General features: G+C 35.4%; 1 protein-coding gene across 1 annotated transcript; it reads right to left on the bottom strand.

Moving 5' to 3' along the window:
- Positions 1 to 337: 337 nt before the first annotated feature.
- lztr1 (leucine zipper like post translational regulator 1) lies at positions 338 to 24,256 on the bottom strand. The gene is made up of 20 exons (XM_028457970.1): positions 24,064 to 24,256; positions 23,751 to 23,946; positions 21,735 to 21,797; positions 21,604 to 21,660; positions 19,159 to 19,238; positions 17,791 to 17,899; positions 17,591 to 17,674; positions 17,462 to 17,519; positions 16,490 to 16,629; positions 16,203 to 16,404; positions 13,817 to 13,927; positions 11,725 to 11,817; positions 10,234 to 10,329; positions 8,205 to 8,394; positions 7,949 to 8,118; positions 5,688 to 5,971; positions 5,414 to 5,563; positions 3,883 to 3,988; positions 3,722 to 3,802; positions 338 to 1,535 (listed from the first exon to the last, which is right to left on the bottom strand). The coding sequence occupies exons 2-20, from the start codon at positions 23,900 to 23,902 to the stop codon at positions 1,419 to 1,421; spliced, it is 2,343 nt and encodes a 780-aa protein (XP_028313771.1). The 5' UTR covers positions 23,903 to 23,946; positions 24,064 to 24,256; the 3' UTR covers positions 338 to 1,418.
- Between the last annotated feature and the right edge of the window lie 2,447 nt (positions 24,257 to 26,703).

Raw genomic sequence — 26,703 nt, 5'->3', positions numbered from 1 at the left:
TTATCTGTGCAAAAACTATACACTTTTTTTTTAAATTATCAAATTAAAACAGTCGAAACAGCTCAAATTTAAGATAAGAACCTTTCCTTTTTACCGCCACGCGAGATATCATACCTTGGACGATACATCTTATGTTATATTATAGTCACACAATATGGTCCCACCTTTAGTTTTAAAGTATCCCAAACAGTCTGGGTTTAGTCGATGTGTCATCCTTAAAATGAGATCCGCTATTGGAACCAAAGCTCCTTTCTTTCTCTGTAGGAATAAAAGCTGGCAGTGTATGAAACGTATGTCGAAGTAATTATTCTAAACAGCATGGAAACAGACACGTGTGCAGGTTATTGTATATTATATAGACTTTATGTATAGTTATTTAAGGTTTTAAAGGATCAATCAGGGCTTTTTCTAGCTGTGTGCCTGAAAACCATCATAAAGATTATATAAATCAATTTATCAAACTCAGTGAATACATGGTTGTTAGGATTAAAGAGAAAGAGACAAACAGAATTTGAACATTAAATAATATGTTAAGGTTTTATTTATTCAGACAGCTTTTTTTAAGGAAATTTACTTTGATCTCCTGACATGTTTCGACTGTCAACTGCCAGTCTTTCTCAGAGGCGTCTGCTGATCTTTGATGAGCTTTGATGTGTCCTTGTGAGTTCTTTCTAGGCTCATAACGACACATCAAAGTGCTCAGCAGACACTTCTGAGGAAGACTGGCAATTGAAACATGTCAGGAGATCAAAGTAAATTTCCTGAAAAAAGTTGTCTGAATAAATGAAACCTTAACATATTATTCAAAAAGAAGACAAAATGAATAATTCCAGCAAGTTCATTTAGTCTTTTTTTTAAAAAAATATGTTAAGGTATCATTTATTCAGACAACTCTTTTTTAGGAAATGTACTTTGATCTCCTGACGAGCATCAATGCTTTCCTGAGAAAAGAACGTGTGAGAATACATCAAAGCAATCAGTAGATGCCTCTGAATAAAACTGACAGTTGGCAGTCGAAACATGTCAGGAGATCAAAGTAAATTTAAATTTCCTATAAAAAAGTTGTCTGAATAAATCAGACTTTAACATATTAAAACAAATAAACTTGCTGGAAAAATTTGAACAATCTGTTTCGCAAGCATTAAATCTTACTGTAAACTTCAATTTGGATAAAAAAAAAAAAAATTAAATATGAAAAGAAATGAAGAAACACTGGGAGAAGATTTTCAGTGAGGAAAATAAATTAATCGGAATATAAAAAAAAAGCTTCAGCAAATTCACTTCTTTAAGAAAAAAAAAGTGAAAAACAGAAGAAGCAGACAGACACTGGCTTCATAAGGGAGGGTGGCATGCAGGGTCCAACAGAAAGGAGCTTACAAGGAGAGTCACTGGACGAGAGGCCTGCTCTCAGTGTCTCCCTAAATATCAGAGCACATCTCTGCACACTGTTTGTCCGATATGTGTGTAGCAAGAGACTCGATGATGTCCAACAACAGCAGCTGGCTGAGCGAGCGCAGGTTAGGGAGCTTGGACACCTTCAGGACGGGAAGAGAACAAAAAAAAAACTAAATCAAAAACAAGTGACGAGTATTTAAAGTCAACGAGGATCGTGCATGAGCAAATAAACAGAAGCTTCACAAAAACAATTATAGCTGCTAACACGCCAACAGCTGCCATCTTGTTTTTAGGCAAAAAGTTAATAAAGACATAAATACACAGGTGGCATGTAGACAGGATGGAGTTTTTAACACTGATTGACTCCAAAAGTGAAAAACTGATGTTTAAAAATCTGATTTTTGCATTGACTCCAATTGTTCACGAGTTATGGAAGCAGATTAAGGCTAATTTTGATCAAAATGTCGAGATTAAAGTTCAAATTTGTGGCCATACCAGCCTGTCTCGTTAGAAGCTAAGCAGGTCTGGGCCTGCTTAGTTGGATGGGAGACCCCTGAAAATTCCAGGTGCCACAGTGGGGGACAGTTGCTCCAGTAGTGTCTGTCATTGTGTCCTTGTGGGCAAGACACTTCACCCACATTGTGTCAGTCTGCCCCAGGGCAGCTGTAGATACAATAGTAGCTAACCACCATTAGGTGTGGAGTGAAAGAATAATAAATACCAAAATAAGTCGCTATATAAATCCAATGTATTATTATTATTATTATTATTACTATAAATTTTGAGAATAAAGTTAAAATATAATGTTGAGATTAAAATCAAAAAATTAAAAATAAACTGAAAATACAATATTGTGATAAAAGTCGAAGGTTTGCTAATAAAGTCAAATATACGGATGCTGACTAGGGCTTTCTGTTAGCATCTCTTATGCTAACGGGTCCTAAATCAGCTGCAAATACACTAAAAACAAATATCTATCATCTAATTTCTTTCCTGTTGATTGGTTACCTTGTTCATAAATATATTATCATTGACAATTTTTATAGAATTTTTATGGCAATTACAATTACAAAGTCAATTATCTGAACTAAATTACTAATTAATTATGATTACAACGGCAACAGATTTTTTACAATTACAATTATAATTAGGTCATAATAATTATCAATTTTGCGTTAATTATAAATGACCCCAACCCTGCTTAAGGGGTACAGGACTGTGAAAAGGTAGGACACACTGCTTTGGAGCCTAGGTTCCCAAAGTGGGGTATGGGTACCCCCAGGGGTACGCAAATTGTCATAGGGGGTACATGAATAGAAATAAAAAAACATTGATTAATGTACCCAAGTTAGTACTTTACACAACGTATAAATCATACATAAAGTATGTAAGGCGCCAACAATATCCAAGCAATAAGTGACATATCACTGCAGGATTTTCTCTTTCAAATTTCATTAATTTTAAGACCAATTTTTATTGAAATTGTGGAAATTATGTTAAATAATTGCAGGAAAATTGACTTCTTTGAACAATTTTAAATTCAAAATGATTGCAGTCATGGGAAAATTGTGATTCTCAAAATGTTGTGGAATATATATTGAATTTGTGTATCTAGATACTGTATCTGAGCTGATTTATTGACAACTGAATTATTTGGTAATCTGGACAATAATTTATGTTTTTTCAGTCATATTACCTTTCTACTGCAGTTGATGGTCTAAAGGGCCAGATTTGTGCTGTAGGGCTACGCTGTATATGACATTACATTATTATGTTTTTATGTGTGCAGGAGTAGGGGGGTACATGGGTTCAGGTTAAATGTCTGAAGGGGTACAGGACTGTAAAAAGTTTGGGTACCACTGCTTTAGGGGGTTGCTGTAGCACCCCCATCAGGGCGACTGGCCTGTTTTTGTAGCTGAGCCAATCTGGCATGGGACTGGAGCTTTGTGAAAAAAATGACAATTGTTTGCACATAAGAAACATTTCCTCAGAAGAAGAAGAAGAAGATCACGTAAGATTACAATAGGTTCCAGGCAGCGTAGCCACTAATAAGAGCAGAGCTAACAGGCGAGATATGCCAAGTGAGAACTGAGAGCTTCTTGGATAACAAACAATAATCTGTGTGCCCTGGTGACCCTGGTCGCTATGTGATGAGATGCTTGTACAGCCGGCCCAGGATGTAAACACTTCCACACAGAGGATGGAGGCTGATCTACTCCAAGGTCAAAGGTGTCGGTCTCCCACAAAGAAGACGGGGCTAGAGGATTAGCTCAGCTGCAGTGAGTGGGCAGCAAAACCCCAGGGCTGCAGAGACCAGCCCACCCACCTTAATGAACTGGTGAACAATTATGTGGAGGCAGTGCTTCTTCATGTCCAGAGCCTGGGTCTTATCTGCCGCCTCCAGGATCTGAGAAAGGGAACAATGGTTGATTTCAACATTTACCTCTAAAACATAAATACAAAGTGTGTGAGTGAAAGCAGAAATACCTGCAGGACGTTCTCCACGGTCACGTTCATCTCCAGGTTCTGCTTACAGTAAGCCTGCAGCCGGTTATTAGAGAAGCCGTAATAATACGGTGCAGAAAACAGATAGCTGATTATCAGTGAGTCAAGGGAGACAAAACAATTGCAATGACGCCTTCAATTATCCATGTTCAATTACAACTCAATTATGATTACAATGACCAACATTTTTTAATTCCAAATCAAAAGTCAATGACAATTACATTCTCAATTAGCAAAGTTCAAATTCAATTAATCACAATTACTGAGTCTTTAATAAAAAAAACCTTCATCTTGTGTTAGCTTTCTGTTAGCATCTCTTATGATAACAGGGTCAGTTTTAATCCAGGTCTTAAATCAGCTGTAGAATAAACAAAAGACAAATAAAAAAAACAATAAACAAAAAAATATCATTTATCATATAATTTGTTTCTCATCTATTGGTTACCTTGTTAAGCCTCGTATTAATATAGGTATTAACAATTTTCATTTCCAAGTACAATTACAAAGTCAATTATCTGAACTCAATTACAATTCAATTATGATTACAACAGCAACAAATTCTTTCAATTACAATTACGCGATTACAATTCTAATTGACCCCAACCCTGCAGCTAGTGCATTACTGAGGATTTAAACATACAAACTAGAGGTGGAACTAGATCTAAAAAAAAAAATATCTAATTAATTAGAGTTTGTAATTAATTAATCTCGATTAATCTAAATTAATCAGATAATATTTGAAACGAGAAACTATGGCTGGGTGATATGAACAAACACTCAATATTTCTAACTCAAAGCTTTATCAGAAAGAAAATTCTGGGTTAAATTTGATGATATAAAATGCCACACAGGCACATTTACTAACAAACAGCTTTTTCTCCTCTAAGGGACAGCACGTGTGAGTGAGTTCTGTAGTGTGGCTTGTTTAGGGTTAGGACACACTCAGTAATCTATTTAACTGCTTTTCATGCTGTTCTGAGAACTAACAAAAGCAGAGACTCCTAACACAAGTATTTAAATACAAAATAAGCTTCAGTCTCCCTTCTTGTAGTGTAGTCTGTGCATCAGTTTTATGGGTTTACTGAGAATACTTGAAATGAGAAAGGTTCCACGCTGTTTGGAATGCAAATTCTAGACCACATCAGGCAACTCAGTACATACACCTCCTTTTCTCGGCATCGAGAAACATAGCTTCTTGTTCACACTGACAGCCTTTTATTTTATTTTTATACATTGTTTCTCTTGTGTTATGTATGGATTTACTATTTTGTTTGAACTGTGTTCCTGTTGTAATATACTCCTCATTTACAGCATGTCTGTTTATTAATGTGCATTGTCCCTTTTAAGACATCAATACATTTATATTCAAATAAATAAAAAAAAAAAAGCGATTAATGGCGTTTTTTATTGTTATTTTGTCCTGTAATGAATTGATCACAATTCACTTATCTTATATCTGAACAAATAGTTGTCTGTGAAGTGGTGTCAAGCTGCAGGAATCAGAAAAGGATACAGGGAATCCTCTGGAGGCATGTTGACGTCACCGTAGTAGATGTAACGGAGCATTGACTCAAAAGCCTGTTTGCTGGGAACCATCTCACCGATGGAAATATTTACCTGACCGTCCTCTGGCATGAAGGAGCGAAACATGGCCTCAAAGTAACTGAGGAGCGCAAAAACAAAAAGACGTATCAGTAAAAATGAACAACTTTCTTTTTTAATCGACTGCTTCCCAAAGGCTCTTAGACCAGGAGGATGTAAAAAAAAAAAAAAAAAAACAAACACACCTGGACCGAGCCGCCAGTATGGCTTGATGTGCAGGCTGGGGGTGACCGTCTAAAAGCAGAACGATGTTACAGAACTCTAGACCGCCTCCCTCCAGGTAGGCTTTCATGTCCTGCACCAGGGAGGTCCCGATATCCACAGGCTGGTCTGAGTACAGCCTGGGCGGAGGCTGCTGCTTCCGTCGCACTATTTCCACTATCAGCGGAGTGGAAAGATGCTCAAACTCTTTAGTCATGATCACCTGGTTGAAGTGGGATTCCTTCACCACAAAATTGAGACAATGTTCCTGGAAACAAAGAAAAAAAAAAAAGATTTCTTGGTGTAAATGTCAAGCTTTTTCCACCTTGGACTGTTTATTTCTGGAGCACATGCAAGTCAAGGGTGTCAAACTATCTTTAATTCAGGGGCCAAGTATGGACCAGTTTGATCTCAAGTCAACCGCAGATTTAAATGGGGGAAAAAAAGAACAATTTTAACATCATTGTGCCCGAGTTTCCAATATCGGATCAAATTCACTTAAGAAATTATTGATTTTTTTACCAATTTTTGTGGAATTGTTTGTGAGAAATTGTAAGGTTTAAAAATAACAATTCTTTCCACAGTTTGCAATTAAAAATGATTGCATTTTTCCTTTGTTTTTTATCATATTAATGCAATCATTAAATTGCTGAATTTGAGATATCTGCAACTGGATTATTTGGTAATTTATATCATAATTATTGTTTTCTCCTTCATTTTTACTTTCTCCTGCGGGCAGAATTTGATGCTTTAAAGAGCCAGATTTGGTCCCTGGGCCTTGAGTTTGACACACTTGATGTAACTGATGTATTTTTTGCTGTGAGGTGATTCTGCGGCTTTGTGCGTTGTGCATTATAAGCCGACATTGTTGAATCTGCAGTAATGATTACAAAATTACAACACAGAGAGGTGCACTTACTGGTTCATTGTTTACAGTTGCATTTTGCATTTTTTTTTTAATTATCCATGTTTACTGTTGGCAATTTGAGCATCTTTATTTTTGAATATTTTATTAACATTGTATTCCGTAAATACAGCTTGCTTTTTCTCATTGATCAGTGGCTTTACAGTCCTTATGTTGACAGTAGCTGCATTTCCATTACCCTTGGAAATGCGTAAACCCTACAGTAAATAGAGCAGTACAAACTGGTAGTGGAAACATCTGAATAAACATATTGCTAAAAAGCTTTTACGCATTCATGAGGAGGTTTTTTCAGACGTTTTGATATTGAAATGTATCGCAAAAGCACAATGAAAATACTTTTTCCACAACTGACCACTTCTCTTCGAGAAAACATGGCACAGTACATGTAGACAGAAGAGGAGACAGATACATTTCTTAGCATTATACTTTAAAATTATTATTGCCACATTAGACAGCTAACAACAAATTAATTCAGAATGTTATAAGGAGGTTTGGAGCGTCCACCTTCCTGCAGCGAAGTCTCGCAGGATGAGATTTCAGAGTTACAAGGCTCCAAAAGGACGTACAATGGAAACGGATTCAAAACGCAATCATACTTTGTTGAAATCTTTGAAATATTGCTTTTATTTTGCCAAAAACTGTAATGGAAACACAGCTAATGTTATTCAATAAAGTTCATTATTTCTAATGTATGTGTTCTACTTCTTTGTAATTTTGAATATTATAAAAATTTGTGTTCATGTACAACAGGGGCATCAAACTCATTTTAGTTCAGGGGCTAAATAGAGAGCAGCTTGATCTCAAGTAAGCCACAGAAATTATGTGGATGTAGTTTCAACATTATTGTGCCATAGTTTGCAATTCTACGTATACATAAAATACTAAATATGTGGGAAATGAGTGACAAATATCAGTCCTAACAGCGTCTCACTTTAAATTTCCTAGATTTTGTGACCATTTTCTATTTAATTAAGGGAAACATTATGGCATAATTTTAGGAAGATTGAAAAATTTTGTACATTTTTTTTTTGTTTTTTCAACAGTTTAACATTAAAAATGACTGCAATCATGTGATATAAGCACCGGGAAAACTATAAGTCCCTGCAAATATTGCTGAGTTTCATTCACACAATGATGGTAGTGTTCCCTTTTATTTTTACTTTCTCCCGGGGGCCGAATTTGATACTCTTAAGGGCCAGATTTGGCCTCTGGGCCATGAGTTTAACACATATGATGTCAGTATATATTATGTGTATATGAATGTTCATATTTCTCATATTGGCTGATATATCGATATATTTTATGGTGATGTGGATGTACCTTAAGCTGATCCAGTTGTAGCTTGTTGGCGTTTTCACAAACACTGAGAACGTTCTGCAGGTCCACAGACGCCTCGATGTATTGCACACACAGCTGCTCCAGCCGAGAGAGCTTAAAGCTCAGGGCCAGTTTGTAAACATCCATAATCAGCAGAACATCCTGGACGTGACCTGTGTGGACAGAAACCAGAAGAAACGGGACACCATTTCTTTAGCAAAACCTACATGCTGAATCTGGACGTGACGGACGGTGCTACCTCTGCGGGGATACTGGATCTTGTCCGTGTAGAGAAACTGCATTAAGACTTCAAAAGGTTGGGCCTCTGCTTCCCTGATGGAGACCTCCAGCAGTGGCGGTGAGCTCGATGGCCTATTGCCTGCAGGGATGTCCTTTGGGCCTCCAGATGGTGCCTCGTCACCCTCCTCACTGCTCTCCTGCTTCAATTTCTGCAGGAAGAGAGAAAAAAAAAAAAATCTATGAAGCCTTTTTTCTTACAATTGAAGCTTTAGGGTTTAGATCTTTTTCAGTTAATTATTTGAATTTGTAGAGCATTCAACTGACAGCCTTAAAGCTAAAAAGAGGGACATGACTATTGTGTTTTCTATTTTAATGCTTCAGGCCTCGATGCAGCGTGCACAAAAAGATGAGAACATAATAGGAATAGTATGGATAGTGTTTGTTCCTACATTTTGTTAACTAGACTGATAATAGACTCTAATAGAGTCAACAAATGAAGAACTATCAAAAATTCAGACATGATTAGATGTAAATAAACTAGCCCTAAACGTCAGTAAAACAAAATTCATCAATTTCGGAAAGAGAAAAATAACAGGAGATATAAGACTGAAACTAAACATGGAAATAATAGAACAAGTAAAAGAATATAGGGTACTCAGAGTGTGGATGGATGACAAGCTGACCTGGAAAAAACATATTCAAACAGTTAAAAACTGCAAAAAGCAGTTACATCCTATGGAAGCTTCAACAAATCCTACATACCAAATCACTTAAAACAATCTATTCTTCACTCATAGCATCGCACTTAAATTACTGCTCCGAAATATGGGGTAATAACTACAAAACGTATCTTGAACCACTATTTAAACTACAAAAAAAAGCTATAAGAATTTTACAAAAAGCACCACAACGCACACACAAACGAATTATTCGAGAAGGCAAAATACCTAAAACTGCAAGAAATAATACACTACAACACACAAATACACGCATTTAGGGCTTCATCTAAAAAACTACCACATCAAATACAAAAACGTTTCACATACAATCAAAATTCCTACGACTTCAGACATAATAATGTGTTCAGACCAGACAGGGTCAAATCGAACGTTGGCAAACATAGTACTGTGTATAGAGCCATGAACCTCTGGAATAGCCTTGACGCAGAGACACAACAATCCGTAAATCTGAAAGGATTTAAGGAGAAAACATGGAGGATATTTCTACACGCATACAGGTCCCAAGTCAACTCTTCATCGAACTCTACAGCGACGACATGGAACTCATCAACTGGTCATTGAGCGCCATCGACAAAATCTTCACGACAAGGCAATTACTACAGCACGAACCAGCGTGTCCAAAGGACACATACCCAAGTGAATATGTCATGGATGCACGAGGGAGAAGCCAGATGCTCTGTCTCTCCCCGCTGACAGTGGAAGATGTGGAGGACATCTATCTGCTAGGGGTCATGATCTTTGGCCTGCTAATGATGGGGGTATGTGTATGTGCATGTGCCTTTCTGATGCATCGTATGCTGAGGCGACTTTCCGAGGATATGAAGATACTCCGAAAGAAGAAGAACTTTTCGTTTGGAGAGTTGGAGGAACGTAAACAACGACTGGAAAAGAAAGCTCGAGGAGATACGGAGAAAAAGGACAGTGAGGAGGAGTAACAACAGGAACAATGACTGCAGACAAGAACACATCACATAAAAAAGGACAAAAAAAAAAAAAAAAAAAAAAGAGACGTTAATGAAAAGATGAAATTATGGTATGAAAAAGATGAGAATGTTTGACTAGGGAAAAAACGAGGTTTGATGTAAAATTATCTGTGTTCAAATCAGGGGACGGATCTGGATAAGCAAAATGCTTTTTTCCGTCGCCCTTTCCGGCATGAAAAAGGACAAAAAAAAAAAAACAATGATGTGATTTTGCTCTGAATGTCAAAGTGAATTTCTGTGATTGCGACCATGTCGGAAATGAACTGAATAAATAAAAAAAATAAATAAATAAAAAAATTAACAGAGGAAATAAAACAGCTCGAACCTGTCTCTGTCGATCCCGGGCCTGCAGGATTTTTTTCCGAAGCCACTGACATCTTGCCGTCACGATGGCAATGTGTCCCAAAACTCTCTCCTCCCTCTGGAAGCAACACCAACAGGTGAATGACCAATGGAAGTTAAACAGGTGGACTGTACAAAAAAACTAATAAAATGATTCATCACTTCAGTAACTTTATAATACTTAAAGGGGACATATCATGGTTTTAAATCCTTCCTTTTTAGATATAAATCATACAGTTGTGGTCTATGTAAAGCGGAACTGCACTGCTTGGGTCTGAATTCCTCATTATTATAGCTCCACCCCTTTTCTACCCCTTTTCTGATGTGCTTCTAAGAGCAACTCGTTTTGGTGCGGTCTCTTTAAATGCAAATGAGACACTTCATATCCCGCCCCCTCTCCAGGTTCAACTCCACCCTGCTCGGCCATTTTTGTAGTTTGATAGAAGAGATATGGCTATGTAGCGGCACAGAAAAAGTTTATTCACGTTATTTACACAATGTTAACAACAGAAGACTTGTCCATCCAGCTTTACATGTTTGAGCCAGAGTCTGACCCGGCGGAGCGAGATGAAAATGAAGATGATGAACCTGCAGAACCCTAACAAGTGAGCTAACACAAGCACCGAGCTAACGCTAGCGCCAAGCTAACGTCACAAAATGCATTTTAATGGTCTTTTCAAAGACAAAAACGGCAAAATGAAATGACTAATGAAAACTTTAGACTTAAATTAAACCACGTAGGCCATATCATCAAGGATCTAAAACGAGCACACAGCGCTAACATATGAAGACGGTGCAACTGCTAATGCTAACAAAACAATGACAGGGACGTCTTATCATCACACTTTTTAGCGTTATTTACAGCTTACCGAAGTGCTCTGTTCGTCGTCTCCAAAGATAGAAGGAATTGAACCCTCAATCAGACAAAGTCTTTCAGCAAATCCTTCTTTATACTGGTGGAGGTTGCTGAAGCAGTCATCCTTGAAGTGCTGCGCGCACACAAAAATGACCTTACCCACAGATGTGGGTACATTTTCGTGAAAAATAAAACTCAACCAGGCACTTTGAAAAGGTTCTGATGCTGGGAGACGTTGTAATGAAGCGTGTGGGTTACTACATCCAACAACCAAACATTTTGATTTCTCCTCTCGTAACTTCTGCATCCTTGAGCTTGGACTACAAAATAAAAGCGAGAAATAAAAATGGCGGATTGCTCAAAGTGTTGGGCCTGGAGTCGATGTCCTAATTTGGCAGTTCCGCTGACGTAATTGTTCAAAAAACGTAATAGAGAATCGAAAAATCGAAACAGATTGAAAAATATGACCAAAACAGAATATAAAGATATCAACGGAGTGCTTGAAGAGATTAATTTGAACTTTTCTGTGCTTCTAAACAATCTAAATATACATCAAAATGCATTTAAGGGCTAAAAAAGTGGATTTAGCATGATATGTCCCCTTTAATAAAAACATACCTCCCCAAGGATAAACTCCACATCACAGAACTGTCGGTTTTCCCACAGCTTGCCGTAGTCCTCGTGGAGCGTACATTTTGGATAAGACGAAAACTGGAAGAGAAATCATTCATCAGCTCTATGTTGTTGATAATGTAGGCAGTGACGTGCGGTGAGGTTTAGATATCACATATTTATGAAACCAATAGAAGCTTAAATGCATCGCTTCGTTTTGAATCTAATTTTATATTTGTAAATGCGTAAATGGATTTTCCTTGTACTTATATTTTTCTGCCTTTGCAAGAAGATATTATTGCATATATTGAATGTTTTTGCGCTGAAATGGTACGAGTTTGAATATAATTTACAATAAACATTCTGATTCTGATCATATTTCAATTTTGACCTTAATCAACAAATTTCATTTTAAAAGCTTTTGATTAGGCTTTAATCCAGGGGTGTCAAACTTATTTTAGTTCAGGGACCAAATAGTTTGATCACAAGTGGGCCGCTGACTACAGAAAAAACAAGAAATTTTAACAATAATATGCCCTACTTTGCACTTCCACGTTTAAAAGATATGTAAAGTTTGTAAGGCACCAACAATATCCGAGCAATAAGTGATGTATCACCTAAATGTACTTGATTTTGTGATTTGGTTTTTATTCATTTTGGGGAAACATTGTGGAAAAATTGGGAGAAAAATGGCAAGATTTGGGAAAAAATTGAGAGTTCTTGTGAGCCCTTCACAAATATTGTAAAGTTTCAGTGAATTTGTGTATTTTGAGGTACTGCGATATCTACAAGCGAATTAGTTGAACATTACGTTTTACACATTGATTCTCCATGTTTTTTGTGTCATTTTGGATGCTCTGGGGTCTTAAGTTTGACACGTGCTGTTTCGTAGACGACATGAAGAAGAGAAGAAGAGCTCCGTGAATGTAAATACAGGAAACCAGGATCGAACTGGCGTTCTTGTCAGAAATGGTTTAATGGTATAATAGTTTAAGTCCAGATTTTTTGCTCTTGTCTTCTTCATGCCATTTACGAAACAGCAGAGATGGAACTGTCGTCACCTGCGATCACAGATTTTGTTTATCTAATTTCGGTAAACAAAAGAGGTTTACATTGACTTTTTTTTTAGGTTTCACTGATTTTTAGAGCAACCCAAAGCAGCACAAGTTGTCATTCTCAATTGGAAAAAGCTGCTAAATGACCCTGAATACTTCATCTCCTACAGAACTCAATGGACTAAAAGGGGCAATTCGTGTCATCAATGATGTCATTTCAACATGGCGGCGCACAGGCTCTCAAACAATCAACTAGTCTCATTTTAAAAGTTAATAAAACAAATATGGTGTTTTGTTAGGCATAGATCTTCTAATAAGGACATTTCAAAGGTTTTAAGCCACATTTGTAAAAAAGTTTCCACAAAGGCAAAATAAAAAGTTTGTCAAAATGTACAATTCTAGTTTTTAAAAAATAAATAAATAAAATAACAGCAATAAATTCAATTCAAGATAATAAAAAAATTTATCAGGTTCTAAGTATAGCTACATTTATGAATAAATAAAACTGTGCCATGTGGGTAACAACATAATAGGTAGAAGCCCCAACATGAACCGACATGGCTAAGAATTTACGCATTACGTTCAATGTGCCATGAAACGGTAATAAAAAAATAATCACAGAAAATGATCATTTACTCAGTAATGATTGGGTATAGAAATGTAAAAAATACTTCTTTTAAAATGTACTTAAGTACAAATTACTAATTTAGAAACATACTCAAAAAATTACGAGTACCCATAAAAGCAACTCAATTACAGTAATGTGAGTACTTGTACTGGTGTGTGTGACTGAGTAACAGGTGAAACACCGCTTTCAATGGATTTGAACAAGAAATGCGCAAATTCAGCGATTTTGACAATAAAAATGTAGAAATCATATAGAAAACAAATGTATAGCGCAGTCAAGTGGTCAAATCAATAATGTATCATTGTTAGTATTTTACATGCCACGATGACCTACCCTGACTGTACTTCATTGAATGTAAGGGAATACATCTCCAAAAAAAAGGGAAGGTGTTTGTTTGTTTGTGTGCAGCACTAACCTGAAATCTGTACATCTCTCCACTGCGGACATTATTGTCCACAGTCCCTCCAAAGATGTACATGGCATCCTGAATCACAGCAGCAGCATGAAAGAGTCTCCCACTGGGCATCTGACAGCACAAATAAATACAACTTTCAAACCACAAGTACACAATCAATTAATTGCTGCCTTAAAATATTTCCTTTTGAACTACAACAATAATGATTAGAAGGATGACAAACATGTGAATTGTCCATCCTTAACAAACTGCTCTCTATAATCCTTGGCATTTATCAGTACTGAGATTATTCAAAGCAGAGGACAGTCAACTCCCTGGACAAATGTATAAATACTAATTAACTTTTATTCTTACATTATATTCTTGCTGCACATTTGTTTTATACTTCCACGCATATTTTCACATATTCACTCCTGGTGATTCATTTTTATTCCTAATTCTGGTTTTAAGATAATCATTGTCATGGTCCTCACGTTTCCTTTTTTATATATACTTGTAATGTATGTATCCTTTTTTCTTTTCACTTTTGTTATAATTTATACTTGGAGCCAATGTAACAAATTTGTGTTATTAACGTATTTCTGATTAAAGCTGCCAGAGACAATATATATATTTTTAATCAGATAAAGACAGTACAGGCCTCATTGATCAATAAATCAAAGATTATTTATGGAAAAAAAGTTGTAAAATGTTGAAATCACAACTCGAAAGCTTTAATAATTTCCACTCCATTTGTTGACATTGTCCAAAGTTTCTTGCATTGCATTGTGGGATGTGGAGTCCCACAGAAGGACACATGGAAGGGCTCTTACTTAATTTTTGAGATTTCTTTCATGTTAAGTGCAATACAAATAAAATAGATTATTATTATAATTATCATTAATTCTTACTTTGATTTCTTGTTTACCCCAAAAAACTAAAGTGACTTTCCAACACATATCTTGCATTTTCACTGAAATTTGTGGCAAAACAATGACTGATGTTTAAATTGGGGCTAATATGGAAAGATCCAAGTCCTTCCAGAATTTAAAGTCTTGCAGAATGAGGTGATGTGACTGGGAATAAAGTAGAACAAAAATGATGTCAAGCCAATCACTGTCCTTCCTGTCTGGAGAAGAAACACAAGAAATCATAATAAGAATGAAGTAAAAACGCTTCTACATCCATCTACAGGACTTCACATCCCACAATGCAATGCACAAAACTTTACCAAATTCAACATTTTACTATGGAAGTGGATTAGGGCCAATTTTGATGGAGAAAAGAATTTTGGGCAAATCAAGAATAAAGTCGAAATGTCTCGATTAAAGTTTTGAAAATTAACTCAAAATACAATATTATGATAATAGTTTGATGGTTTGCTAATGAAGGCAAATCTACGGAATCTGACGAGGGCCAATTCACCATATGACAACCAACAGCAGATTGTGGCCATTTATAAAATGCCATGTATCAATGAATGCGTTAAACTATTCTTCAAAGTTGGGTTTAATAACAAAGAGGTTGTTTCTCTTTTAGCTCATAAACATGGAGTTGTAATCTATTTAAGGACTTTGAAGAGATATTGCTAAAAATATACCTTAATTTGTTCAGAAAGAAAAATCAGTGAAGTTTGGAAAAGGAGCAGTACGGAAACAGATTAGGGCCAGATTTGATGAAGACTGTTGTCGCATAGAAAGAATTGGCCCTAGTCAGCTTTTGTAGATTTTAATATCATCTTTTCGGCTTTAATCTTGAGAATATATTTCGACTTTATCATTGATTTGCCCAAAACTATTTTCTCCATCAAAACTATCTCCAATCCGCTTCCATATTTTACATCTTTTCTCGAGGAAAATATCTTTTACTTTTTTACAGTGTCTTCATCTGATAAAAAAAAAGATGGCCTCCAGCAGCTTTAATGTGAATGTAATTTCACATTATTCACATCATGTGAATAAATTAACCTCACCCAAAAACAAGTGCCTTATGTCGATCTTTTATCAAAAGAGCATTAACTACTGTATCTGGAATGGTCTGCATCGTATTAGAGGTAAACAGGAATTTAAAATGAATATAAATAAAAAATTAAGAGTGGTTGTATGTTGCATGGTTCTGTTTTGTATCTATTTTTTTATTTTATTCATGAAGATTATTAAGTGTGTTTTAAAATGTCTTATTAGGTACATTAATAATTGTATTTGTAATTGACATATCATAGTTGATGTGATTGTATTCGTATTTTATTGTTGTCTCTGTGGACTCCAGGAAGATTAGCTGGTTACTACTGTACCAGCTAATGGGAATAAAAAAAAAAACAGTAAACACGTATTTTAAAAAAATGAGTCATCCAAGTTATTTACATCCACATCCAAAGACATTTTCCTAATTTTGGTTCTGTTCACACCTCACTGTCAAGGCTGGGCTGGATCACCTCCCACGTCTGAGAGTCCACATCGTAGCAATGAAGCTCATTGGGCAGCGTGTTGTCAGCCGCGCCTCCAAATACATACAAGTGTCTGTCAAAGGCCACCATCGTGTGTCCGTAGCGTCTCTGCGGAGGTGGAGGAGAGCCGCGCAGTAAATGTTCAGTTGGGATTCTCGTCCACCTGAGAAACGTATGGAATAAGGTCAATGAGGCAGTGGTCACTGGGAGATTGGTGCTCAGGGTGAATATTAGAAGACTTTACTTACATGTGACCTTTGAACTCAAACTGAAAGAGGTTATTGGTAATCTTTGCTCCACTCTGACCAGAGAACACAAACATTTTGTCCCTGCAGACAGCGACAGGGAAGTTGCAGCAAGACGGTGGAATCTCACCACTCTGATCGATCTGATGGACGTGAAAAAAAAAGGATGTCAGCGCGTGAGGCCGAGATCCAATTATTAACTTCAAAATGTACCTCCTCTCTATGACTTTGCAGTTTCAGAGTACACCATAGTTGTTTTTTTCTTTTCTTCTTTATTTTAAAAAAAGAATTAGCTCCAGCAATGTTGCTCTCTCGTGTTTTGTTGTGTTGGTTGTTCTCGTTAATACGTGTTGATTTATGTGTATCGTACGAATTCTTTTGTAACTTTGCACATATTGGTAAGTTATGACTGGTATAGTTGTTGATGAACCTCCATTTACCATCTGACCTCTCCCAAATTTTATTTTCATTCAATCTATTATTTAAGATTTTCTTATTTGCAATTGTTTCTGTATTTGATTGTAAATGTCTATAAAAATAGTTGGAATAATTTTGTCTACATATTTTTAATTTAAATGTCAGTCTGCTGTGTTTAATTTTTTTCTGTGTATTCTATTAATTTACTTTTATTCTATTTTGTAATTTTTTCTACTTTGTGTATACGTCGTACATATATCTGTGGCTTTGTGTGTGTCTATATACTGTATGTATGTATGTATATATATATATGCGTAAGTTCAAATTTTGTGTAACCCTTTTTTATTTACTTCTATTGCTCTGCTTGACTATTTGTTGCTATTATTCCCACTATTACTACCATTACTACTGTTTTTATTGAATGTTTTTGGTTTATTCTTGATCTTGTTGGTTTTTTAATGCATGTAATTAATATACCAAATCTTTGTTAATTGAGTGCCTAAAATGTGTAATAAAAAACATTTTGAAAAAAAGAAAAGAAAAGAAAAGAAAAAGTACCTCCTCCCAACATGCATGTTCTCTGTCCTGCAGACTGATTGTCCACATGTCGTTCAACCTTCACATAATAAAAATGATCCATTAGGCGTGTGCACAAATTTTTTTTATTTGTAGGCAAATGATGCTTACCTCGCATTTCCATCATAACCAGCAAATATCCAGAGTTTGTCATCATAGACTGTGGCTCCATGTGCAGATCTGGCAACGGGCAAGCTAAAAAAAAAAAAACATGTGACTTATAAAAAATATAATTGGAAACCCAGAGAAACAAAAAAATACAACAGGAAACATAAGACCTAGAATAATCATGGAGTGATTGAATACATTACCTTCCCTCCACTTTCCACTCTGTCCACTGTCCAGTTGCAAACTTATACTCAAAGAGGTCATTTTTGTTTTTCAGGTTTGAATTGGAGTAGATGTCTCCAGTGTAGCCCCCTAGAAAGTGAGAAAAGAAGTAGTAGTAAATGCACACTCTGTTGTTGTTGCTCACGCATCAGAAGAGACGTAGCAGTAGAAAATATACAGATTCTTTCTCCGTTACACATTTTCACCAAATATTCATTTAATTAAATGTATTTTTATATTCTCCCTTTAATAAAGTGTTTCTTACCCTTCCTTAGGGGGGGATGGAGATGGTCACAATTATGCAATAAAATAAATTAATTTATTTAATTGCAACAACAAAACAAAACTTAAAAAGATCACATCTTGTAGTGTCGACCTTAGACAGCATATGCAGACAAAGTAAAAAATAATAATAAAAAAATAACAATGTAATAATAAAATAAAATAAAATAAAAATAAAATAAATGTAATCATGTTTTTTTTTTAACAAAAAACTGTTTCATTGTGCCAACATATGAATAGCACGTAAACGTCTGGTCACTAGGTGTCAGTGAACCACATCAGACCTTGTTAAACTACCTCACTCCTCAATGCATTTTAGCTAGAAACTTTATTTTCATAAAACATACTGGACACTTTTATAGATGTATTTGGTTACTTTTTTTTTTTTAATAATTTAAGAACTTGACAGAATCAGAATCTGTTTTAGAAGAGAAAGTTTAACGTTTTTTAAAGATGTAATTTGATAGTTTGATGAACATACCACTTGTTTTTGATATTGGTATTTGAATTACAGTTAGTTACCATTTGCTTGTTCTCGCAAGTTTTCAAAAAATGAAATAATTTGTATTTAATACCATTTTGTACTTGTAAAGGTGAAATTTGTAATTATTGATATCACAACATATCGCAATGTTTATCGCATTGTTTAGTATAGGGATATATCATATTGTGACATGCAAATCGTGAATCATATGGTCTGATTTGTCTATGAACACCCCTACCGTACCTCTGCTTTGTCATCAGTATTATCTGCAAAATCGAGTGGATTCCTGATAGTAAAGCCAATGTGCCGATTAAAAACTTCAAAATCTTCTCGTATTTGTAAAGATGTGGTCACATTAATATCACAATAAAATGTTATTAAAAAGCTCTCTTTTGAACCCTGAACATTCCATTTCTTTCTCCTAACAGCTGAGACAGGGCTAGGACAGAGTTTTATACGTATTACAGTACGAATAAAACCCGTGAGAAGCAGAGTTGTGCATTAAGAGGAGAACAGATGAATGAAACTGACAAAAAGTACAATATTTGTTCATGAACACTTTCCAACAAACACGATAAGTTACCAAAGACAAACATGCTGCTGCCATAGACCACAGCTGAGTGGTGGTATCTGGGAGCAGGAGGGGTTCCCGTAGTGAAAGCTCTGTGAAAAGAACATAAAGGTTCAGGTGTTAATATGGTTTCCACAGGCTGTGTTCAAGTCCAAACATATTTTACTTTGTATTGAGAAATGTATGAGTTTGTTACTACTTGTGATGATAGTTAAATGATAGGGGTGAATGTGTGTACTTTAAATAGTCTGAATCACTTCTAGTGGCACAGGATTTTAAGGGAATCCTGTAGGGCTGGGCGATTTTGCCTAAAAAAAAATATCTCAGATTTTTTTAAGGAAAAATTCGAGTTTTGATTCTCGATTTTTGATTTTTAATGCACTTAAAAATGACTACAGACATCAGACATATTGTCAAAAGTGCAACTTTATTGCTGTGATTGTCCTCAAGAGTTAAAATGCAAAAAACAATCCCAAAAGTAAATGAGGCTCTGTCATTCAATAATTTCAAGCTTTAACCCAGGTTTAAGAAAGCTTAAAGAGATAGCTTAAATTTTCTGATTAAGAAATCAGATAACTACATATTTTATAACATTTAACGTTACAATTAAAAAAATAATAAACTCTTCCCATAGCATCTCAGCGTAGTGTAAATAAAAAAATTGAACATGCCTGTGGCGCACATATAGCCTATTCATAGGGTAAACAAAGAGGGGGCTGGCTCACATCGGAACGCGAAAAAGTCCGAAAAAACTGTGGTGGGGAAAAAAGAAAAATATTTTTTTTTTAAACTCAAATTTCCAAAATAAAAATAATTTTTATCTGCAGATTCGATTAAATCGATTCTTGCCCAGCCCTAGTATCCTGATTTGATAATGATATTGGTCCGGTAGCATCAAAAAATAAATAAATAAATAAATAAATAAAAGTGTATCAGATTTTATTAGCCTTCATTCATAGCGACCATGGCTCAGGTGGTAGTGGGTCGTCTTCTGATCGAGAGGTTGGGGGTTCGATCCTAGTACCTGACTATGTGTCGAAGTGTCCTTGGGCAAGACACTGAACCCTAAGTTGCTCCCAGTGGTCGACTAGCGCCTTGCATGGCAGTCCTGTCCCACTGGTGTGTGAATGTGAGAGTGATTGGGTGAATGAGCTGATATGTAAAGTGCTTTGAGACTGCTTCAGTGTGGTGATAAAGCGCTATATAAAATCAAGTCCATTTACCATTCAAATTCTCCTATACAAGCACTTGAATAAAAGCTGTCATTTCCAGACTCGTTTTTTGTTTTTATTGGACTTATTGAGGTAGTTTTTCAGCAACTTCTTTTAAAAATATATATATATTATTCAATTCAATTGTAGAATATTCTTATGTTTGTAATTTAACCCACTGGTCAGTTTTTCTCATTCCTACGGTTGCTGACTATTATTCTCTGTTTGAGTGACATCACTTGATCAAACCTTCTCCAACAATACACACTACAAAATAAGTAAAAAGAGCACTCGGAGAGCACAAACAGCCACCAAGCACCAAATCTCCTCTTTGCCAGATATTATTGGCAGTTTTTTGGATCAGAGATCCTTGTCATGGTACGGTGATCATTCACACTTCACAAAGTCCCCAGCAGGGTGAAACAATTCATCCATTAGATTAATTTATATTCCTATAATTTAACGACATCGATCTGTGCTCTGCAAGTTTGCCTTCCGGATGACATTAATCGATATAAAATCGATTTTATCAATACAAGAAAGTAACAGTCGGAGATATTCTAAAGAGTCGCTCGCTGTGTCGACCATCCACCACCAGGCCCTTCTAACAGAGTTCACAGCTGCAGCAACTGTGGTAGCGTTAGCGCGTTAGCTCATTAGCAAGTTCGCTCTGCAGAAGCCTCAGGATAACCATCATGTTAAAAGAAAAAGTATCAGGTTCAACCACTACTCATTTAACCTGACCAGATGTTGGTTCATTTTTTCTATTTATATTGTACTATTTTTATGTTAAAAAAACAAGCAAAAGAGTCAGCTAAACCTAATATATATATATTTATTGAAAATGTATTGAGTATTGAAAACAAGAGCAGAAAAGTTAACATCTTGTTAAATTAAACTTCAGCGTTGGTTGGACTTTATTCAGATAAAATGTGAATACATTTGCCATTAAATTCATAGACAATTCACTTACAAGAAACATCAGGAATCTGTGAAAGCTCAATTGTACTGTAAAGTATTCAGGTATTTATTTCACTCACATTGATTGAATTATTATTTTGGCTAAAAATACTGAATCGTTTCGGATCGAATCATTCTAAATAAACCAATATCGTCCTTGATTTGAATCAAATCATTGCTAAAATGAATCGTTACACCCCTAGAACCTCTGCTTTATTGGCTCATGCATAGAGGATGGATGAATGGATGGATAGAAGAATGGATGGATGGATGTTATCAGTCTTACCGACACCATGAGCAGTCCTTCACATCAAAGCGCAGTAAATCATTCAGCATGTTCTTGCTGTTAAGAAACAAAGAGCTGTAACATACTGATGTAATGAACCTTTAACATTGATGCTGTGTGTAAACACTCACCCGTTGTCTCCACCGAACACGTAAATAGCATCTCTGTAAGCCACCACCGTGTGTTTGCTGCGTCTGAGAGGAGAGGAGACACATTAAGACACCTGTGAGTCAATGTTCGCCTTCATTCATAAAGGCACCTTAAGGTCAGGTGACCATACGTCCGGTTTTACCCGGACAGCCCTCTTTTCACATCTTCTCTGGGCTGTCCGGGGATATTTTACAAAAACATTAATTTGTCCAGGTTTTCCAGGGACCCTGAACGCACCTCGAGGAACATGTTAATTTAAAGGTAGTGGTTATCCGTATCAATATACCCACATTCTATCCGTACGTAGCGCCCCTCATTGGCCAGTTTAGGTGACGCGATAGGTCACGTAATTAAGACGCTTCGTACTTGTACTTCTGTTTGCTATTAATACGTAGATTCCTAAACTACGTTACGGACATGCTACGCATTTATGGATTGTTGTGATATTCATACGTAGCACCCCCCATTGGCCAGTACTTCTGTTTGCTATTAATACGTAGATTCCTAAACTACGTTACGGACTACCTAACCCTAACCCTAACCTTCTGAAGTGGATTTTAATTTCTTGCCACCGTGAATTTGTACGTGTATCGCTTGTTCAGCCATTTTTTCTTCTGATATGAATGTACAAATTGGTGACATGACTTCCGGTGACGTCAGAGGCCACGTACAAATAGCATGTTCGTACGGATAGCAATTTTGTAATTTAAATGACCGTAACGCCGCTAATATTTGCTTCATCTAAGATATTCCACCAGTTTCTGAAAGCGAGGGAGTTGCTCTTTAAATTCAATTCACACGAGACGGAATCTTTAAAGATGCCGCTTTGATTTGACGAAATTGTCACACAGGAGGAAAAGATGATAAAAACCTCCATGGGTGGAGGTTTAGAGAGGGATTTGAAAACAAAAGTAGAGTGGGCAACTTCTATCACAGCGGGAACCACAAAAATGTGTTTGTTTGATTGAAGGGCCCATTATCAACATTCATCTCAGCATTTAAAATAATGACCAATCTGAGCATTAACATAGGAGAAAACAAATTGTTTTTATAGTAATTTTGTGTGCTTTTTGCGTTCATGTTGTCCTTTTGAGCATTTTTCTTGTAAAATATATGTTTTTCAGAGTCATATTGTGCATTTGTGTTGTCATTTTGCATCTTTTGTAGTATTTTTTGTGTATTTCTGTTGTCGTTTTGCTTGTTTGTTAGTACTATGTGTTTACTGAGTAGTTCTTTGTCTGTGTACTTTTGTTGTCATTTTCTGGATTTTTTTTTTTTTGTCATTTAGTGTATTTTTCTTGTTGTTTTGTGTTATCTGGCATAATTGTGTGTGTTACTAAAGTCGCTCTGTTCATTTTTGTAGAACTTTTATGTGTTTTTGGGAGTATTTTCTGGGCTTTTCTTGTCTTTTACGGTTATTTCCTGCAATGTTGTACTTTTTGTATTTATTTTTTTTTTTACGTATTCTTGCCTTAGTTTTGTGTATTTTTCTGGCGTTTTGTACGGTTACTTTGGGGGCCGCATAAAATCATACCGAGGGCTGCATGTGGCCCTCGGGCCGCTATTTCCTGCAATGTTGTAATTTTTGTATTTATTTATTTATTTTTACGTATTCTTGCCTTAGTTTTGTGTATTTTTCGGTCATTTTGTACGGTTACTTTGGGGGCCGCATAAAATTATACCGAGGGCCGCATGTGGCCCCCGGGCCGCCAGTGGCACATATGATAATATTATGGTAAGTTTTGAGATTTTTGTCGTAGTTTTAATTCCTAGAAAGGGATGTTTCTCATTGTTCCAATGATTGAGAGGTTTTAAGAAGGTTCGTATGAGATTTTTCAGGGACAGATTTTTATAATGCATAATAAAGGGGATTGACAACAACATTATGGACAATAACAACTTATTTATGCATTATATTATATTTCGCCGTTACAAGGAAACGTCGAGTAATTTCAGTATGCCAAGTTCGGCCCTATTGTGTCCACATCAATGTTTACCTTGCACCGACAAACTCGTCGCACGGAGGGAGTCTCCTCCAGCGGTGAACGGTCTCAAAAGGCCCAAAGTTGAGCGTCAGGTACTCCACGCTGTCCGAGCAGCTGTGGTCGAAATCCACACTCGGGGCCACTTTAGTGGACTTACAGGACATTACTGCTGACCGAACCGGCTCAGTCCAGTATCAGAGTCACTCATCTGCAGGTAAAACACACCATTACAGCGTGACATCCATCCTGAGGGCTGATACTCAGCAGTGAAAAGACTTCGACTGGAACAAGCTAAGCTAATATTTTTAGCCGCTTAGCTCGTTACCTTAGGACGTCACCGCAAAATAACTCGGTTTGAGGAAACAACAAGCTATGTCAAGTAGAACTACGTAAAACTTTATCTTTATATGTTGTTATACGTTACACTTGTCTCTGAACCGTAAAATAAAACATTAATAATAAGGACAGGAGACATCGCTCTCCAGCAGAGACCACGCCCACAGTCAGTGACGCTTCCTCTGTAGTTGTTTACTGTTTTTTTGCTGCGCTTAGCTTCCGACCTTTAAAGGAATTACTGCCACCTATTGGAACAGAGTGGAATAGCAAGATATGTTTTAAAAAAAAAACAACAACAACTTTATTTTATTGTTTCAGTGATTAAAAACTTATGTATTATTTATTTATTTATTTTTAAGTTTTTTTTTATTTATTTTTTACTAAAAAGCAGCCATAGACGATCAGTAAAATGTTTACAAGAAATATAATCAATCAATTGAACATCACTATCTATAGCTGTTTTATTTGCTTTTCACTGTTAAAGAATTTTTTTTTTTTATTGTAAAACACCCCAAATTGTCTTGATTTTAAGGTTATCTGATCATCAATGAGCTTTTATTTTGGTACTTTCAGTGAACTTGCATATTAGCTAAATATTTATTTTCACCCGTGACATTTAGATTTAGATTTTACATTAAGATTTCACATTTAACGTTTAGATTCAGATTTAACATTTATATTTAAATGTAACATTTAGATTTAGATTTCATATTTAACATTTATTATCGAGATTTAGCATTTCTATTTAAATGTATTATTTAGATTTAACATTTAGCATTTTGAGTTAGATTTACCATTTCTATTTAAATGTAACATTTAGATTAAATTTAATATTTAACATTTAGATTTAACTTTTATTTCGGTGTTTCGGTTTTTAGCCTTGGTTTCTTCATTTTTGGTTTCAGTCAATAATTTTCATTTCGGTGCGTTTCTACTTTAAATGTATGAACACCCCATTTGAAAAAATAAATAAATGATGAAATGCACAATCCAAATCCGATTTGGATGAAACTCTGTGAGGTAATCTAGGAACCAACCTGACATAACTGAGTGAAATTTTATAAAGATCAGTCAAATACGAATAGATGAAATTTTGCCAACGATGGGAGATTTTTCTATTTCTGACACTAATCCAGAATCAGTATATTGATCTGTATCTCCTTGAAAATTTAATGGAATCTTCCATGGCATAAAAACTATCTTAGTTGAAACTTTGTTAAAATCTGTGAAGTATTTTTGATGTAATCCTGCAAACAGTCAAACAAATAAACACTGATTCAATTGCAGAAAAGAACAATAAAAATCCAAACAAGTACTCCAAAAACACACAAAATCAGAAGAAGAAAAAAATGCAGAGGACTCCAGTAACACACAAAAACACACAAAATGAGAGACAATGTGTAAAACAACAACAAAAACAGACTAAACCCTTTATTATTACCTGTGCTTCATTCAAAATATATATATAATTTCAATCAAAAATATTTTATTTCAATCATAAAACACCTTGTTCAAAACGTTTTGGGTTTCAAATATTTGGTTGCAATCAAACACTTTTTGTCTTTAATGAAAAAAATATATATATATTTTCTAATTAAATATATTTTCATTGGAGCAACATTTTTCGTAAATTAATAAAAAAAAGAAATTATTTCCAATCAAATAATAACGCACTTCAATTAAAAAAACAAAAAAAAAAATCAATCAAATGAAAGTCTTCAAATGTTTGAAAAGGTGTTTTTTGATTTTTGAAGGTTTTTTCATTGAAGCATGTTATTTTGATTGAATAATAAAGACACAAATCTACCTCCATTTGTCTTTGTGTTTCTGAACTGGTTTCAACCTTTTATTACAAAGAAGGGAAATTCAAAGACGTTGTGAACATTAGCTTACTTGACTGTTTAATTACAACTTATATGTTTGCGTATAAAACACCTTATTATCTAAAACCTAAATACAAACAGACTCTTACATAAAACAGGGGTGTCAAACTATGTAAAGCATGTAAGGCACTGACAATATCCTTAATTTGAATGGGTGACCATTTTTGTGTGTGTGTGTAATTTGGGGAATTTCTGTGAAATAATTTGAGGACAATTGCAGGATTTGGAAGAATTTTTTTCCCACAATTTCATATTGAAAATGACTGCCATCATATGTTAATAATTTCCCCCTGGGATTGTTAAATGTGGGAAAACTGTGTTCCCCACAAAGATGTGGAGTTTGATAGAGTTTGTGTACTTACAAGGGCTGAGATATCTACAACTGAATTATTTGCTGATTCACACAATGATTTATGTTTCTCTGTGGGTTTTTTTATTTCTCCTGCATGCCCAATTGGATATTCTAACATTTTTCAGGGACCCCCTCATCATCCTCACATCAATTCAACACAATTTACTGCCTTTTGTATGAGGTGCCGATTGTAAATTTGTGCATGCTAAATCTAAATGCTACAATTTAGATTTTGATTAAACATTTACATTTAACATTTAGATTTTGATTTAACATTTTGATTTAACATTTAGATTTAACATTTAGATTTTACATTTTGATTTAACATTTTGATTTGACATTTATATTTTACATTTTGATTTAACATTTAGATTTAGATTTAACATTGAGATTT

This window comes from Gouania willdenowi, chromosome 9 (genome assembly GCF_900634775.1).
Source record: "Gouania willdenowi chromosome 9, fGouWil2.1, whole genome shotgun sequence".
Classification (NCBI taxonomy): Eukaryota; Metazoa; Chordata; class Actinopteri; order Blenniiformes; family Gobiesocidae; genus Gouania; species Gouania willdenowi.
The sequence above is the reverse complement of the archived record's forward strand: the minus strand, read 5'-3'. Positions and strand labels throughout refer to the sequence as shown.

Bases quoted from the DNA above. Each gene is read 5' to 3' on its own strand.
- lztr1 (XM_028457970.1), bottom strand. From the start codon at position 23,902: ATGTCCTGTAAGTCCACTAAAGTGGCCCCGAGTGTGGATTTCGACCAC. The intron at 11,818-13,816 runs GTTAGTGCTGCA...TTTCTCTTCCAG, and splicing joins GAGAGATGTACAGATTTCAG to TTTTCGTCTTATCCAAAATG. The intron at 3,989-5,413 runs GTATCCTTTTCT...ACTGATAATCAG, and splicing joins ATGCCTCCAGAGGATTCCCT to CTATCTGTTTTCTGCACCGT.